The 15267-nt window shown below is 42.5% G+C and overlaps 1 protein-coding gene and 1 long non-coding RNA gene across 3 annotated transcripts; both read right to left on the reverse strand.

Annotated features, from left to right (window-relative positions):
- Positions 1-1855: 1855 nt before the first annotated feature.
- LOC124203036 (elongation of very long chain fatty acids protein 6-like) lies at positions 1856-8743 on the reverse strand. Of its 2 annotated transcripts, XM_046599613.1 has the most exons (6): positions 8172-8743; positions 5492-5722; positions 5282-5425; positions 3937-4092; positions 3680-3875; positions 1856-2848 (listed from the first exon to the last, which is right to left on the reverse strand). In XM_046599613.1, the coding sequence occupies exons 2-6, from the start codon at positions 5659-5661 to the stop codon at positions 2633-2635; spliced, it is 882 nt and encodes a 293-aa protein (XP_046455569.1). In that variant the 5' UTR covers positions 5662-5722; positions 8172-8743; the 3' UTR covers positions 1856-2632. The 2 variants fall into 2 exon arrangements, with proteins under 2 accessions (XP_046455569.1, XP_046455568.1); XM_046599612.1 differs by having other exon boundaries at positions 5492-8677.
- Positions 8744-8863: 120 nt separating this feature from the next.
- On the reverse strand, positions 8864-15038 carry LOC124203038. Its single transcript, XR_006878403.1, has 7 exons — positions 14913-15038; positions 14774-14840; positions 14609-14715; positions 14457-14543; positions 14088-14394; positions 9104-11172; positions 8864-9029 (listed from the first exon to the last, which is right to left on the reverse strand). It is a non-coding gene; the product is annotated as an uncharacterized LOC124203038 (long non-coding RNA).
- Between the last annotated feature and the right edge of the window lie 229 nt (positions 15039-15267).

Consider the following 15267-nt stretch of genomic DNA (forward strand, 5'->3'; position numbering starts at 1 on the left):
ACCAAATTCGTCAATCACTTCAATCAGGCTCTGAAAAGAGCGACGAGCTGCAAACTGATATGGGGCTTGGTGGCAATTATGCCATAGCCACAAACTGTTTTCATTGATATCATGATATGTTTATAGGCAAGAACTAATATAGCAGCACAGTTTTACCTCTGTTTGCATCTGGAAGTTTGCTCCATGCTTTGCGTTGGGAAGGCACTGATGGTAGATCACTACTTGATAACCAACTGCTTCAAAAACTGCTTCGGAAGTACCAATACTCAAGAGAGAACCTGTAAAATAATAGACATTTAATCACCTTTTTTGCAACTTATTGTCAGTTATGTCATGTCAAATTGTCAAGGTACCCTCCCACACCTTGTCATAGTTGTCAATGTGCTTAACACTGTGAAGGAGTAAAAGAATAAAATTAATCATGTCATGTTTACTTGTTGCTCACAATTACTTGTTTACTTGATCACCAATTTTTGGGTGTTGGGTAGTTGATGGAGTTGTGGTTTAAATGAAACATTCAGAACCTTGCTGTTAAACTATAAATTTATGCCATTGATCCACGAATATTACCTGTCAGATGGGACAACAGACGCGATAGTCGAATACAAACATGTATGTAAGAATAATCTCTGGAGATCAGTCTACATTTTCAGACTTGCTTACATATCAAAGTATAATTGAATTTGCTTCTTAAAAACCGGTAAAAACACTCGGAACACGTAGGAAACAAACACAACTTTCTACTCCATTTGTACGCCATGAGAAAAACAAACAATATCGTTCGCCATCTAGCGTCAAAATTTACAACATTTTGTGTTTGTGCTGGCCGCACCCTCCGCTCTATTACGCATGCATACAGAAAACAAAATGGAAAATGAGAAATAGTCTAGCGTGCAATGAACTAATGAAATACTAAAGAATCAAAAGGTGTAAAATTTTAAAAAAAAATGAATCTAAATTCGGTTTGGTGCGGTGCGAGCCCGTGCCGTAGCATAAATAGTACCGGGGTTGATGTGGTTATGGCCGTATACAAAAGCGATCGAACGAAATAACCACTAATCTGGTCCCAATGGCGTGATGTTATACCGCCGTCGGCAACCGTTTTGGCGTTACAAATTTTCTATTTTTCTTTGGCTTTTATCGATCCACACCTTTGCCTTTGGCTCTTTTCTTTCTCGTCGATCGTTTTGGACCCAAACGAACCTAATAATAGTTAACACTGGACAAGTGTACCTAGAAACCGGATTTCTGACTGGGTTATTCGTCCTTGATTGATTCCGTGGAAAATACAACAAGGGCCGAGTTATACCGTCCTCCCCCCATTGTGCAATCAAATTCTAAAAACAATTGACAGCGAAAAATAAAAAACAAGTCAAACAAATGAATACACGCGTGAATTTTCGTATGTCTTTGATTTTTCTTTTCCATTTTGCTTTTATGACATTCCTCTTTTCGTTTCCTTCCGATCAGATCGAGGTACTGTATAGTTATCATCATATAACACGTGTGTTAGTTAATGGGGGGGTGGTGGGTGGTGAGTGAGTAGAATAGTGTGTCGTGGAGTTTGGGGAAAATGATTAAAAAAAAAAAGAAAAAAGGAATTGGCAAATGATCAGAGAGACGGGCGGTGTACAGTAAATGTGATAGGATTATAAAGGTAGTTCCGGGAGTATAAGATCTAGAGCCATTTGAGCGAAACCGAGTTCAATTCTTGCCCGTCGTACATGTATATACATATACGAGACGGGCCAGAATAAATGGGAAACAATTAAATTGGGATAAGAATAATAGGGAATATGAATAGAGATATTCAATAATTGTGTTGTTGTTGTCGGCAGAAATCAGCGACTGATGATCGTTCCGCCATTGATGACATGTGGGATCGCAGTGCAGACAATTGGGAGGGGCCAATCATTGAAATAAGACGAGCAGCAGCGGGAACATCAACTTATTGGGAGACTTTGGAACAAAACAGCGGATAAATGACATCAATTGGCTCATTTCTTTGCAGCTATTTTGCGACCGCGCAAATCAACACTTGAACTAAACTTGAACCCACGTGATTGGATCAATTCATGTTTATACAAAACGTAAGAAAATCAGATGAAAAATGAGAAGAAAAATTATTGTAACGGCGGATTGTGTGATGTAAGCAAAAGTAAAGGGGGAAGAAACATGCACAGTCGGCTTCCATCGCATAGCAATCAGCCCATCAGAATTAAGAGCGTGCAAAGAGAGCACCACAACATTTTGTATATGTAGGCCTATGATAGAGGGAAGGAAAAAAAAATAAAAGGTAAATAATAAATGATACACGAAAAAAAAAGACAATCAATTTCCTCCTGTTGGAAAAAATCCCCTTATTAATCTGCTAATCTAATTTGTTTTTTTGATAAAGACTATAAAACCAACACGAGTTGAAAGGACGACCAGCTCCATGTGCATCCCCTTTACAATCTCTTTTTTTTTTATCATCATTTTTTCTTTCTTTTCATTTTGGAATTGTTTTATTTTTTAATCAGGAATGTTTTTTTCGCCATTTTTTTTCCCCCGTTCTTTCCCGAAGAAGCTCAGTGATTTTTTCCATTTTGTCGCTGGCCAAGCGTTTCTGTTTTTTCTCGGCGGCTGGACTCTACTGGACTTTCTTGGCCGTTCCGTTGCTGCTGTGATCGATGCTGGCCGTCCCCGACGACCCCCTGGTGTCGACTAGCCCCTTGCGCGGAGCCCGTCGGTCGACGTACGCCTTGTAGAAGAAGCGGGCGAAAAGGACAAAGTACGAAAAGTACATGAGCAGCGACATCTTGATGTTGTGTTCGCTGACGTTGCACGCCTCGCCGTTCTGCTTCAACTGTGGCAAAAGAGATAAAAAGAGAAATAAATGAATAATAATTCTGGTTTAAAGGTCGTCATTTAGAGATTCATATTTCCAGTCACGACGGATAGACTTTGATTTAGGGCGATGTCTAATATGGCGTGATGAGTCTATCGCTTTAACGGGCTGACCTTTTTACTTGGTTAAAAGAAAATAAATAACTAAAAATTATCGTCCGATGAGAGTCCAATAGTTCAAAGTCGTTTTCCCCCCATCAACCCATATCCTATTCGAGGTCGCTGGCACACTCCCGTGTGTAAGTCAATGCGCATCTGAACTTGACGACCATTTTTCTTTTCAAGTTCCGTCGAATCGATTCAAAACTTTCTACTTTCCCACTCCACACCCAAAAATGGGGAATTTTCAATCCATCGTGATCCGTCAATCGCTTCCGCTGTTTATATCGCCCGTCATTTGCAAAATAATTGCACGTCACTAAAAATAAAGTCGGTGCGTTTTCTCCAAAATAAAAAACGTTGGCGTTTCCTATGTCAATAATAAACGTCAATTGTTGCTGCCTCATCTTTCCTGTACGACTTTTCACTCGTTCAAACATGGCGCCATATTGTCGGGATGTAGGCCAGGACGTATATAGGGACGTGCTAAAAGACATAAAGACTCTTCGTTTTTAATAGTATAGAATCGCCATTTTCTTGTCTCAAGTGGAACACGGGACCAAACAGGACCAAATTGAGGCCCATTTTAACCTAGCGGGAAAATGGCCGTCGTAATGGCGTGTGTCAGGAGAAGATGTCGTTTTTGAAATGAAACTCTTGATCGAGAAAGAAAGAAAAACGAGCCACTCACTTGGTAAGCCCAGAGGTTGACGGCGCATCCGCCCACCATCTGCGAGAGCTGGGCGACCGTGATGGCCATGGAGACGAAGCGCGGGACCCGATAGTTCATAGCCTTGAGGGCGTAATACGAGTACATGAACGCGTGAACGGTAAAGTTCATCACGATGAACCAACGCGCTGGCGCAGTGTACTCTTTGAATGCGTACCTAATTTAAAGAAATGAATTAATTTTGATAATAAAAATAAACTTTTTAGATGGGAAATTACCAACAGTAAACCAAGACGGTGGCGTGGTGATACCAGTGAAGGAAAATGAGCGGCTGCTTGCGCAAAACGATAAACATGGTGTCGCCCAACTCGGGCACTTTTGACAGCACAAACATGGTCGCCCAAAAACCAGAAACTTTGTCATCTTCGATGTAACTGTCACACAAATGAAATAATAAAATGAATAGAATTAAATACGACGCTTCAATCAACCGGATATTAATTCAGTTAATAATAAGGAAACTATGCGTGTCCGTTCAATTACCGGTGTAGTAGTCGGTACTACACACGTGCCTTACACTCTCTCTCGAAAGAAGAAAAGCTGCGCTGCCCAGGTGTCGTATTTTTGGAACTGGAACTACCTCATTTCCAGTCCCTCCCCCCTCCACACACTGGAAAACATCCGCAAGAAAGCCGAAAGAAGAAGAAAAAAAGGGAAGGACAGGTGGAAAAAGACCAAAATGGTGAGGTAGCTCCAATGCGGCAGGGAAAATAAAATGTAGGTTTCTAGCGCTCAACTATCCCAAGGGCAATTTTCGCTCTCTCTCTCCTTCTGTCTATCCCGATCATCATTCGATTTTCCTTCTGCCTATACCTTTTCTCTTTTTCTCTTTCTCTTTCGTCTACAGGTATTTATTCGGGCACTGGCAGCAGCAGACAGGGTCATCTTTTTTTCGGGGTGTGTCGGGAGGGCGTTTATCTCTCGTCCAGGTCGCAGACTAGACTGATTTTTAAATAAATTCCAATGGCTTTCAACTGGGAATGAGCGCTGCGAAGCTGGACAAGTAGCCAATTGTGTTACGTAACATCCTGGCCGTACCAGTCCCCGGAGACAAATGAAACCGGTCGTCAATTCAAACAAGTTTGAAATCCGGCGAGATTAGCGGAAAGATTTGGAAAAAATGGTTTTCAATGTTGCAAGTGACGTCAGTACTAGAACGATTCTATTTCAGGTTCAAATCCTCCCGCCCTGCTGCCCCTCCTGGGTTAACAAAAATGATCAATGGGGGCCGGAGGAAAAATCCATAAGTTGTTGTCTCATTTCTAGGGCTACACGCGTACTCGCTCTCCCGGTGCAGGCGCACTGAAGGGCAGGAAAAAAAGAGAAAGAGAAAAACAAAAGAAGCTCGGCATCAACTTTCTCTTTCCGTTGAAGGCTGCAGACAACATTTATTCCCAGCTTGTAATATAACGTATAGAGTAGAGAGCTGGGAATCAACTTTGAGGCCGGCCATTCAAAAAGATGGGCTCTCCCCCCCTTTATTTTTCGCAGTTATGAAATTCGACGCCCAGGAGAGAAAATAAAACGAAAGTTGTTTTTTGAATTTTGGGGGGGACTTCTCACCTGGGAACGCAGATGGAGTGGTAGAGTCCGAAATGGCGGGTGACGTAAACTAATTCGGGGATGGTGCGACACGCTCCGATGATGCTAAACGTGGCCAGCAAAATGTTCCAGCAAATGAGTGGCCCTCGCAGTTCGTAGCGCGGCCTATTTAAAATATAAAAGACGAATAAATAGATAAATGAATAGATTAAAATGAGATAGTCAATTTACCGATTGGCCATGAGCTGCTGTCCAGTGAAGATGACGAGCATGTAGATGCCAACGTAATAGAAACAGCCCGTCCAGTAGCGGTTGAACCAAATCTTGGCGTCCGTGTGCTCGAATTCGTCCTCGAACTTGAAAATGTACGAATAGTTGGGCATCGTCATCAGGTGGTCCATGGTGTTGCTGCTGGATGAAGCGGCGGAAGCCGTCGTCGCTCCAATCGCCTCTGTCGCGTTACTACCGGCAGACATGTCCAATTGAATTATTCGTTATTGAATAATCAATCAATCAATCGATTGGTGATTTAATTTTCCAACTCGATGACAACCACACACACGCACACACAAGATGTAGTAACCCAGGAAATGGGGAATAGACAAGTTGAAAATAGCCAAAAGAGAATTGGAAAAAGAGAGGTTGATTAAAAATAAACTTTTGATCGAAATCTCTTTCGTCGACAAGAAGCAGAGACCCTCACTAGAGTCCCCCCTTAACCCTGGACACGCACAAATCACTCGTAGGAAAACTGGCGAGGTTTAAATAATCGGAAGAAACAAGACGAAAGAGAGAATAGTCGAGGGGTGTAAACGGCAGAGCAGAAGAATTCCAACTGACTGTCGTCCGGCACAGGTGGTTCGACTACTAGCCCTTAAGTGGTTCTCCTCCAGGTGAACAAGGAGGAGGAGGAGGTAGGTAGAGAGGAGCTTTCGGGTATTCCATACCACAAGCCAAAACGAAAGGAGAGAGAAAAAAAGAGAATACAGGTCACTTCCAGCCCTGAAGGCTTCCAAGAAAAATGAGAAGGCAGAGAAGCGTCTACCTGGCCAGCAGCAGTGTTGATACACACAGAGACAGAAGAGGAACAATATAATTTAACGAATCAACCACAAATTAAATCGCATCCATATAAAAATTGTGACTCAAATCCGCATCTGTCAAAATGATTCGAAATTTAAAATGTCATGGGATCAAAAAATTTAACGTAAAATGTTTTGGATGAATGCGCATGTGCAATATAGCCAGCCTAAACTTTTCTCTATTTCTATATCTTGTTTGATGTTGCTGGCCATCTCTTCCATTCATGAAATTGACCAACAAGTAAAAAAAAATTCTTGTTGGCGAAAACAGTTGGAAAAATTTCAGTTGCAACTCCTGGTTTCGTGTTATCCCCACATCTAGAAAAGGTACACCATCCACTAGCAGACGATAAGAAAAAAGGAGGTGGGTGGGAGGGAGAGGGACCAGCAGAGTGGGTCGATGGCGGGATAACCAACCAGCAGTCGACCACCAAGTGGCGTGATCGTCGAGAAAACGGCCAAAGAAGAAGAAGAGAAAGCCGATCAGAAAATAAATAAAAGTTGAGGTTCAAACACCATGACAGCAACCACACAACAACAACAACAACAACATTTGCATCCATTTTTCTGATTGTTCTTGACATGGACAAAGTCAAATGGGAGAAAAAACAATCGACTGATGTTTTGGACTATCTCTCTCGTATGGCTTTTGTGTCTTTTGTCATTTGTTCCGTCATCGTGTCGACCGAAAAAAGGCGAGACGGAACTGCCCTCCCCTACGTCTACCAAACGGGAAAGAAAAATAACCGACTCTTCCCCCAACCAAACGAGCGTGAACGACCCGAAATAGTTGCCATGGCAACGCCGATCGTCGTCGTCGGTCGCGATCAATCTGCAAGTCGACTCGTTTGTTGACGTCTCCCACCCCTTTTATATTTTCCGCCATCGACTCTCGTCGTCGTCCATTAACCGGCGGCATGATCAAAAAAAGCCTCGACGCACGAACGACAAAAGACAATCGAATCGAAGCCGCTCCCCATCAAGTTAGTCCCGACCCGACAATCCATTTCCCGTTACATTTCGCCACCGAATTTTCTTGTTATTAATTCTTTTTAGAGCGAAAAAAAGTTGGAAAAATGACCACAAAATAACCGCTGGATGATTTTTGGGCTCTTCTTCTTCTTTAAAAAAATTGCGTGTTTGATGCGTCTGGAAATAATCGATTGAATGCGTCTGCTGGGGCGACGCGTCTGCGTGTTGTGTGTGCACTTGGCTAGCCGTCGCCCACCCGCTACACCAAAGATGCCAAAGGCCATCGACTTCTTCTTCTTCTTCCCCGTACAAGAAAATAAACAAAATTTCAAAGAAATTTTCAAAAAAGGAAACAAAATATTAGCGAAAATGCCTCAAGGGCCGGGATAAACCCCCGACCAAAAAAAAAAAAGTTGTTCACGCCGGAGCGGCCAGGTCGATGTACACACACTCATAAGACACACACTCGGGCGTATATATCCCGGGGACTTTGGGATTTCGATAAAGCACCGTTACTCCTACTACTCTAACAAACTCACGACGCCTTGCAACGTGAATTTTTCCTCCCGCAGCCCCCTTCCCCAGAGAGAGAAAGAAAAAGAGACGAAAGGGAAAATGGACGATCAAACGAAATGGAAAGGCCCTTGTAAACTGGATTTCGTCGGCCTTTGATACCAGCTACATTCTTCTCCCCTTCCAATCAAATCAAATTGAATTATAAAAACAGCACACTGGGTGTTGTAATAAGAGATAATGGCAATCCAATCCACATGGGCACACGACGCGTGTGTCTAATCTTTCCACCACATTTTATAATTTTTCCAAGAATCATTAAAAATTGAAATGTTGAAACTTACTTGATTGTGCAATAAATGTGCAATGCGGGGAGGTGTTGTCTGGCAAAGGTGATGTAGACCGAATGAACACTGAAAATCAACTTTTATATTTTTGTGTTCGGGGGTGTTGTCGGCTGTTGTCGGGAGAGTTTAAGTGAGCGGTTGTGGCCGCGTGGGGACGGCAACGGTCGCGGGATCAATGAAGAATTCTTCTGTGCTGAATAGCTGGCCCCGGCGTTCGTTTTTCTTCTTCTTCTCTTTTGCAGCTGTGGCCACTGTCTTCCGCCTCCCGTCTCTCTCGGTCCCCTGTCTCTCGACGTGTGACTGGCCGATCTGCGTTCGCGTTCAGACTTCCTTCTCCTCCTTATTCTCCATTTTGGCCGGGCGTATATATATTTTTCTTTGTCGGGTTTTCTCTCCCATCTACTCACATTCATCAGGCCATCTTGGCCCTTTCTCTCGCCATTCTAGTCACGCCCAGTCGCCCGTCCTCCTCCTCTCCCCCCCTTCTGGACTGCGCCCGCGCACCGCTCGGCTCCTGACGGCAACTTGGCCGTTAACCTGGCACAGCACACAGCCACCGGCAAACTTTCGGTCCGTCTTTTCTCCTATTTTCTTCTTCTTCTTTTGATTCATCCATTTAGAATTATTATTAGACCTGAAAATAGAAAAATGAAAATGGTTAGGCACGTCAGTTCCTGACCGTTGCGATGGATATTGCGGGGGCAGCAGTAATCAAGGTGCCGATTCTATGGGGGATGTGGGCGATTGGATCCATTCAGAAATAGGAGATGAAATAGGAGATGAATGAATCCCGTACATTTCTTATTGCCTGGTCCCGTTTTCGTCTCTCGCCTTTTGATTGGGATGACGGACGAACTGGATGGATGGATCAGAGATTGAATGGAATTCTTATTGGCACGGATGCGCCCATATAATCCTGTGTGACTCACAGTTGAGCAAGTGATCAAAAAAGAGGCCCAAAAGAAGAAGAAGAAATGGCGCCCTTTTGATTATTTGATTTTTGTGTTTCTTTTCTATTTTCTCTTTTGGCTCGTCCCAGAAGAAGAGTGACGGCCAGCTGAATCTCTCCGGCACGTCTCTCCCTCCACCATATCGATCCGATTCATCCCCTTGCTCTCTTTTGTGTGTGTTGCATCCCGTTTTTTAAGTCTGCGTGCAAATGGGGAAAGAAAAAAGCGGCGGATTCAAAAAATATCCGAGTCGATAGGAGAAAGAAAATTTCGTTTTGCATTTAGAGAAGGCACATGACGTTAGCCAACTGAGATCTACGTCGTCGGTAATGATCAGTTCAATATGCGGATGAGAAAAGAAAAGAAGAAGATTGGGAAATGGATGATGGCGGCGGCGGCCAGCAGGTGAAAGGGCCAGATTCAGAATGAATGAATGAACATTTTCGCTTACACCTTTTTTTTCTTTCTGATTTCAACAACATTCTCTCTTTTTTCGATGGCCAAACTTTGATTTTTTTCGTGGGGGGGAATGCGAGTCGATTTGAATATGAGGACAGAGACGCCACACAACCCAAAACGAAACGGCCAAAAAACGAAACGGTCGACTAAGAGAAAGTTGTGTCGGTAGACTCTAAGGTTTTGGATGTGATGGCCAACGGCTGCGTGATCGCCAAACGAAAGAGAAAAGCTACAAACAACTACAACAGCAGCGCATAAGATTATTAGACACACATCTGATGTGATCCATACTACACACAGAGAGAGAGAGAGTGTACAACATTCCACAGACTTGGCCATCATCGCATCCGCCTGCATCTTCCGACCCAACCACTTTCGATTCCATCAACAACACCTCCAGATAAGATAAGAAACAACAAAAAAGTGAACTCGACGTGTACCCGTTCAACTTTGCCCGTCGCATGACGATGCTAATCAGGAGCAAGTTTTTTATTATTATCCCAGTTTTTTCAAATAGCAAACCGGTCGGTTCTCTCTATCTGTCTCTCCTAGGGGCGTAATTCATTATATGGCATCATCTCTCGGATTATATATCTTTTTAAAAATACTTTCTCTCACCCAGTGCTGTACCAAGTTGTTTTTCTACCTTTCCCCGTGACTTTGCACAATTTTTCGTACCGACCTTGGATTATTACTACAGTATGTGGAGGAGGAGGTCGATCCATCTCTTTTTTACCTTTCCACCCCTCATTAAGGTGTAAGGTCGACTCATATTTTTTTTTGGCAGGTAAAACACATTTGTATAAAGAGAAAGGGGCGAGCTTTTAGGTTTTTGGGTATTTTGGGAGATCCTGGTTGGAAAAAATGGGAAAAAAAGTAGGGCTAGGGGTAAGAGGGCCAAGGTTATGGTTAGACATTATTCTAGGACAAATCCGGGTTGGATATTCCTCGTCTGATGACGTCATCTCAGCGACTTATTCTGTTGTGCCAGTGGATTGATTATTTGGGTGATGGGTCACGTCAATTGTCGGAATCCGTTCAAAGTCCTGAGAGAATAATAGGCCGAACAAAAAGGGTTTTTGTTGTAACTCGATACTACTGCCCGGTGGCCTTGGTGGTCTGTTGTTTTAGTCTCGGCTTGACAAATCGATTGATCTTGTTGATGGTACTATAAGTTAGCTTCGTTAGATTAACTCGACCTTCTTTTTCCAACTGTTATCGCCAGATCCTAATGCTGCTGATGGGGGGGCCAGAGAGATTCCGGCCGTAATCAATAGTCGCTCGACTATTGATCCTTGGCCAACATCTCAACATTAGACAAGACGGACGAGTAGATGATGATGGCATGCTGTGGTCTCTCAGACACTCGACATCCTCCGCTCTACTGCGGGAATGTCGTTGGTGGGTCTTATGATAATTTGGACGGGATCAAAGAGTATAGAGAGTACTTGATGTCACACCCTGGTGTAGTAGTAGTAGTAGTAGCTGATTCCGGACTTCCGCAAGATGAGAAAAGTGATGACTCTTGTGTGTGTGGCTGCAATGGAGTAGAGATGAGATGGTCCAAATGATAACTGATGACAAAACAGCTGAAAAAGAAAAAAAGAAAAGAAAAAGATGATGAGAATCTTGGGGTTAGCCAGAACGTCACTTAAAGAAAAAGCAAAAGAGGCAGCAATTTATTATATCCCCAACAAAATAAAAAAAGAGACGCGCATAATAAATTCCCTTTTTCTATTGTCAAAGTTGCTGCTCTCGTAATAAATCTTTTACAATCCACCATGCAGTCCTTGACGTCGATCTGGCGTCATCACGCACACACAATGACAACCAACAACTTTTTTCTTCTCTTCTTTTCTTTTCTTCACCAGAGCCCAACTTCTTTAGTTTCCTCCGTCGATGGCATTTCGAATGGCGCGCGCGAATTACCCTGGCACTATACACGTCGACCTTGCACGACAAAAAATAAGAAACAACCCAATAATAAAAAAAGGACGAGTGTATAAGAACGATTGACGCTCACATGATGGACTTCCGCAATGGACAATATATAACGCCAAAAAATATTACAAGAAAATAATAAATATTCGCGGAGGGCTGCGCGATGCTGGCGGGCGTGTTGTTTCTTATTTTCATATATAAAAAGCATTCGTGCGTGATTAGACTCTTCTTGGATATATATTCAGCCTGAATCCACAACATGTTTGGCCTGTTTATGATTTGTTCAAGTGTTGGGCAGTCGAATCAGCCCAAAGGCGCAAAACCAGAAAACAACCAATTGTTATTTTTGTGTTAGAAGTATTCCATCCCGGGCAGAAGGGAAAAGGGGAATTTCACCAACATGTTATAGACTTGTAGTGGAAAATAATAATAGCCCCGTGTTACATAGTAACCGTGACCCTCGTTCGTATCTCTCAACAACAACAACCGCCAAAAGCCAAATCAGAAAATAAAAACAGACCCACATTGGCTCCTGGTTTTTCCCCACTAACCAATTTATGCGCAAATCTAAAAACGTGCAACCATTTTTTTTTTCTTATTCATGAAATGGTCACGGATGTATCACACACTCGCCAGATGGATAATCCTGGGTGGGGGGAAACCCCAGCAACTCGACACATTTGAATATTTAAAAAAACCTGACACTCGACGTGCATCATCGTGACTAGGCGTATAACATCATTTCTTCATTCCGGCACATGTGATCTTTCGAGAATATGCGGTCTGGCGAAAGTTTCAACAGCCAAATTTTTCTTCAGCTCAATGTTTGACTATTTGCTGACGAGCTTTCGAGGTGCGCAGTTGAATCATATTTTGGCTTTTTTAGCGTGCCGGAATGACGTCATTGTGCGCCTGATGCTATACTCACTAGCGCGACCACTCATTTCTCTTTTTTTTCTTTTTCTGTGTTATTAGTTTAGAAACAGTCAGGCACCTGGGGAAAATAGCCAATTTCGTAACCAGATTGTTCCAGCTGCAGCTCTCCGCGCTTTCCCATAGCAGCTCAGCGCTTTACCTGAATGGAATTTCTGCAGGTGGGCTCCTTTTTACCGCTCATTAAGAACATGCAAGCACAGCTGTAGAGTCTCTGCCAAAGAAAACGACGAAACAATCGAAAGTTTTCTGGCCAATTTTTCCAGAAAAAAAGAAATAGCTATTATCAGTTTGCTCTAGTTTCCTTATCTCCATTTTCACATGGCCGTTTCTTTGTAATCGTTGGTTGACTCGCTGCTCTATAATTTTCGAATGCCATGATTTTATGATCTTTTACTCTGTAGTCTGTTTTTTATTTTGGGTTTTCTCAGGGCTGTCTCACATGACTGGACAGCACGTTAACATATGAAATAATTGAATTTTCTAGTTATTAATTGATCAAGTTGCGAAACATTTAACCTTGGTCCCTACGATAGATGTTGGGGGATTTAAATTTCCAGCCCGTCATGACGGTCATGGCGAGATGGGAAAAATGGGCACACAACTCAGCGAGGTGCTGATGGCCGTGTCATTTCGTTCGTGTTGTCTGGCGCGTGTGGCTGGATTTTTTCCATCTTACCACGAAATCGAATTCTTTACCTCCAGCCAGTTGTTGATATTGAATTTCGGTAGAGAAAAAAAGCGAAAACGACCATCTCATCCGAATTCTAGTTTTTCATCATTGGCCAGTTGCCAAGTTTCCTCCGCATAACCGGTCGATGCCGACTCCAATCGAAACAAGTTCTCATCAGTCAGAAATAAACTAAATTTCAAGGCATTAATTCCCTTTTAGGGGTCGTCCTGTCTCAACCGGCAGCCAAATATTTACATTTCTACTCGTTTATCGCATACATTGAATTTTTGGTTAATTCTGGACATGGCATTCAATAGGGTATTGGTTAGAGCAGTTTAGGAAATCGGTAACCAGCAAGTTATCGATGGAATGAGTTGCGCGTATTATGCTTTGCACTTCGGACAGTGAGGTAAACTCGATCGATATTTGTGAATGGGACAAAAAGGAATTTTATGGATTATCGTGCAATCTCGCTCTAGATTGACAGGGAGGGCCTACTTCGACGGTTAAAAAACGGAAAAGTTTGAACAGAATGTTTAAAATGAACCAGAAAAATGACGCTATAGCTAAAATGTAATCCGGCGATGGATAAAAAATTTTCCTGAAGGATTTCTGGGCATTAATGTGGCACGGTTTTGCCAACTTCATTGAATAGGGGAAATCCCCCTCCCTTCCACGCCATCTAGCGAAAAAGAAAACCAATACTAAATGCTGCCATCTAGCAATGAAAAACAAACCACAGAGATCAAAGGCTATGACAAAGCCATCTAACGCTAGAAAAAAGAAACCTCGCTTTAAGTAACTTCATCAATTTGCGACTCGAGAGTCGAGAAGGGCCCGATTTAGGACTTATTACTCAGACAGATTGAAATCAGAAATCGGAAGAAAGTATAATATTAGTAGACAGGTGAGAGTGCACAGTTCTTAATCTACGAAAATAAGTCAATTGTCGGGTACCTGGTGGTGAGTGACTACAGGTCTACAGGTGTGTCATAGACTCATAGTGGACGGAAGTGACCATGAAGTGATCAAGTAACTCGTCAGTGAAGAAACAAGTTGAGTAGCAGCATAAGAAGCAGTGAAGCTAGAAGTCGCGAAGATAGGGAAAGGATGCTTGGTGCAAGTCACTTCTGTCATCAACAAAGGCCAGCGGTAGGCCAAAGGATCTCCGTGCCAAGCCCATGCACACTATTCCATGAAGAAACTGCGTTGTAGATCGACACTGGCGGCCGACTCGCGATCTCAAGGAACGTAAAAAGTAGTGCTGCAAAAACAACTTGGGAATTATAGGGAAGCTTAAACAAAAACATGATTGTTGAGTCTTACTCGAAGAATTTAAATCAACCCCCTCCAACTTCCACTTTCGAGCCCCAGGTTCCATTGGCCAGAACAAGCTCAAAGATCTTGCGTGCTCTGTAAAAAAAACCATGTATTACATTAATGAAAATATAAAAATAGTAAAGGATATCGATCTTCACCTTTTCTAAGAAGCACACTGAAATGTTCTTGATGAAAAACCATAAAAATGGAATTCACAGCAACCAATATCAGCATTACTCCTCAGGTTGAAATAAATTTCCTAATGCTAAAGAAAGTGTCATGAAGTATTGCAGTAGCTTGGAGATAGGTGACATTGATGTTACCTTTATCATGTGTACATACACGTGGCAGGTGCGTTATTCACTCCACACTCTTCACATCACTGAAACTCTAAGTAGCAATGGGACAAGAAACACCACTTACAGATTTACACAAATTTACCAATGAAAAATAAAACTCTACCTATCCCTCGGCTGAGCTGCTTCCTAAACAAAAGTAGAAACAGCTAACAACAAACACATGACAAACATGCTGTTGCAGCATGCATGGCCTCATGGACGATGCCCGGATGCCGTGCAATGCTGCCACTTTTTGAACCAAGAGCGTTGCCGTTTAAATTAGGGACATAAAAAAGACGAAACACGAAACCTGATAAAAATTTAAAAACAACAAATCACAAAAAATAAATTTATAACCTCTGCTAATTAAAAAGGCATATATAGCATGATTTTTTTAAAAATCAAGCTATTCACTGATCAAAGCCCCCGGGAAATATTTAAGAAAACTATAAACACGCAATTATAAATTGAAAAAAATA

The sequence above is a fragment of the Daphnia pulex genome, chromosome 9, assembly GCF_021134715.1.
Source record: "Daphnia pulex isolate KAP4 chromosome 9, ASM2113471v1".
NCBI lineage: Eukaryota > Metazoa > Arthropoda > Branchiopoda > Diplostraca > Daphniidae > Daphnia > Daphnia pulex.

Excerpts from the sequence above, each read along its gene's own strand:
- LOC124203036 (XM_046599612.1), bottom strand. The coding sequence starts at position 5,736 with ATGTCTGCCGGTAGTAACGCGACAGAGGCGATTGGAGCGACGACGGCT. Across the intron at positions 3,876-3,936 it reads ACCGTCTTGGTTTACTGTTG|GTACGCATTCAAAGAGTACA; the intron begins GTAATTTCCCAT and ends TCTTTAAATTAG. Across the intron at positions 2,849-3,679 it reads TCAACCTCTGGGCTTACCAA|TTGAAGCAGAACGGCGAGGC; the intron begins GTGAGTGGCTCG and ends CTTTTGCCACAG.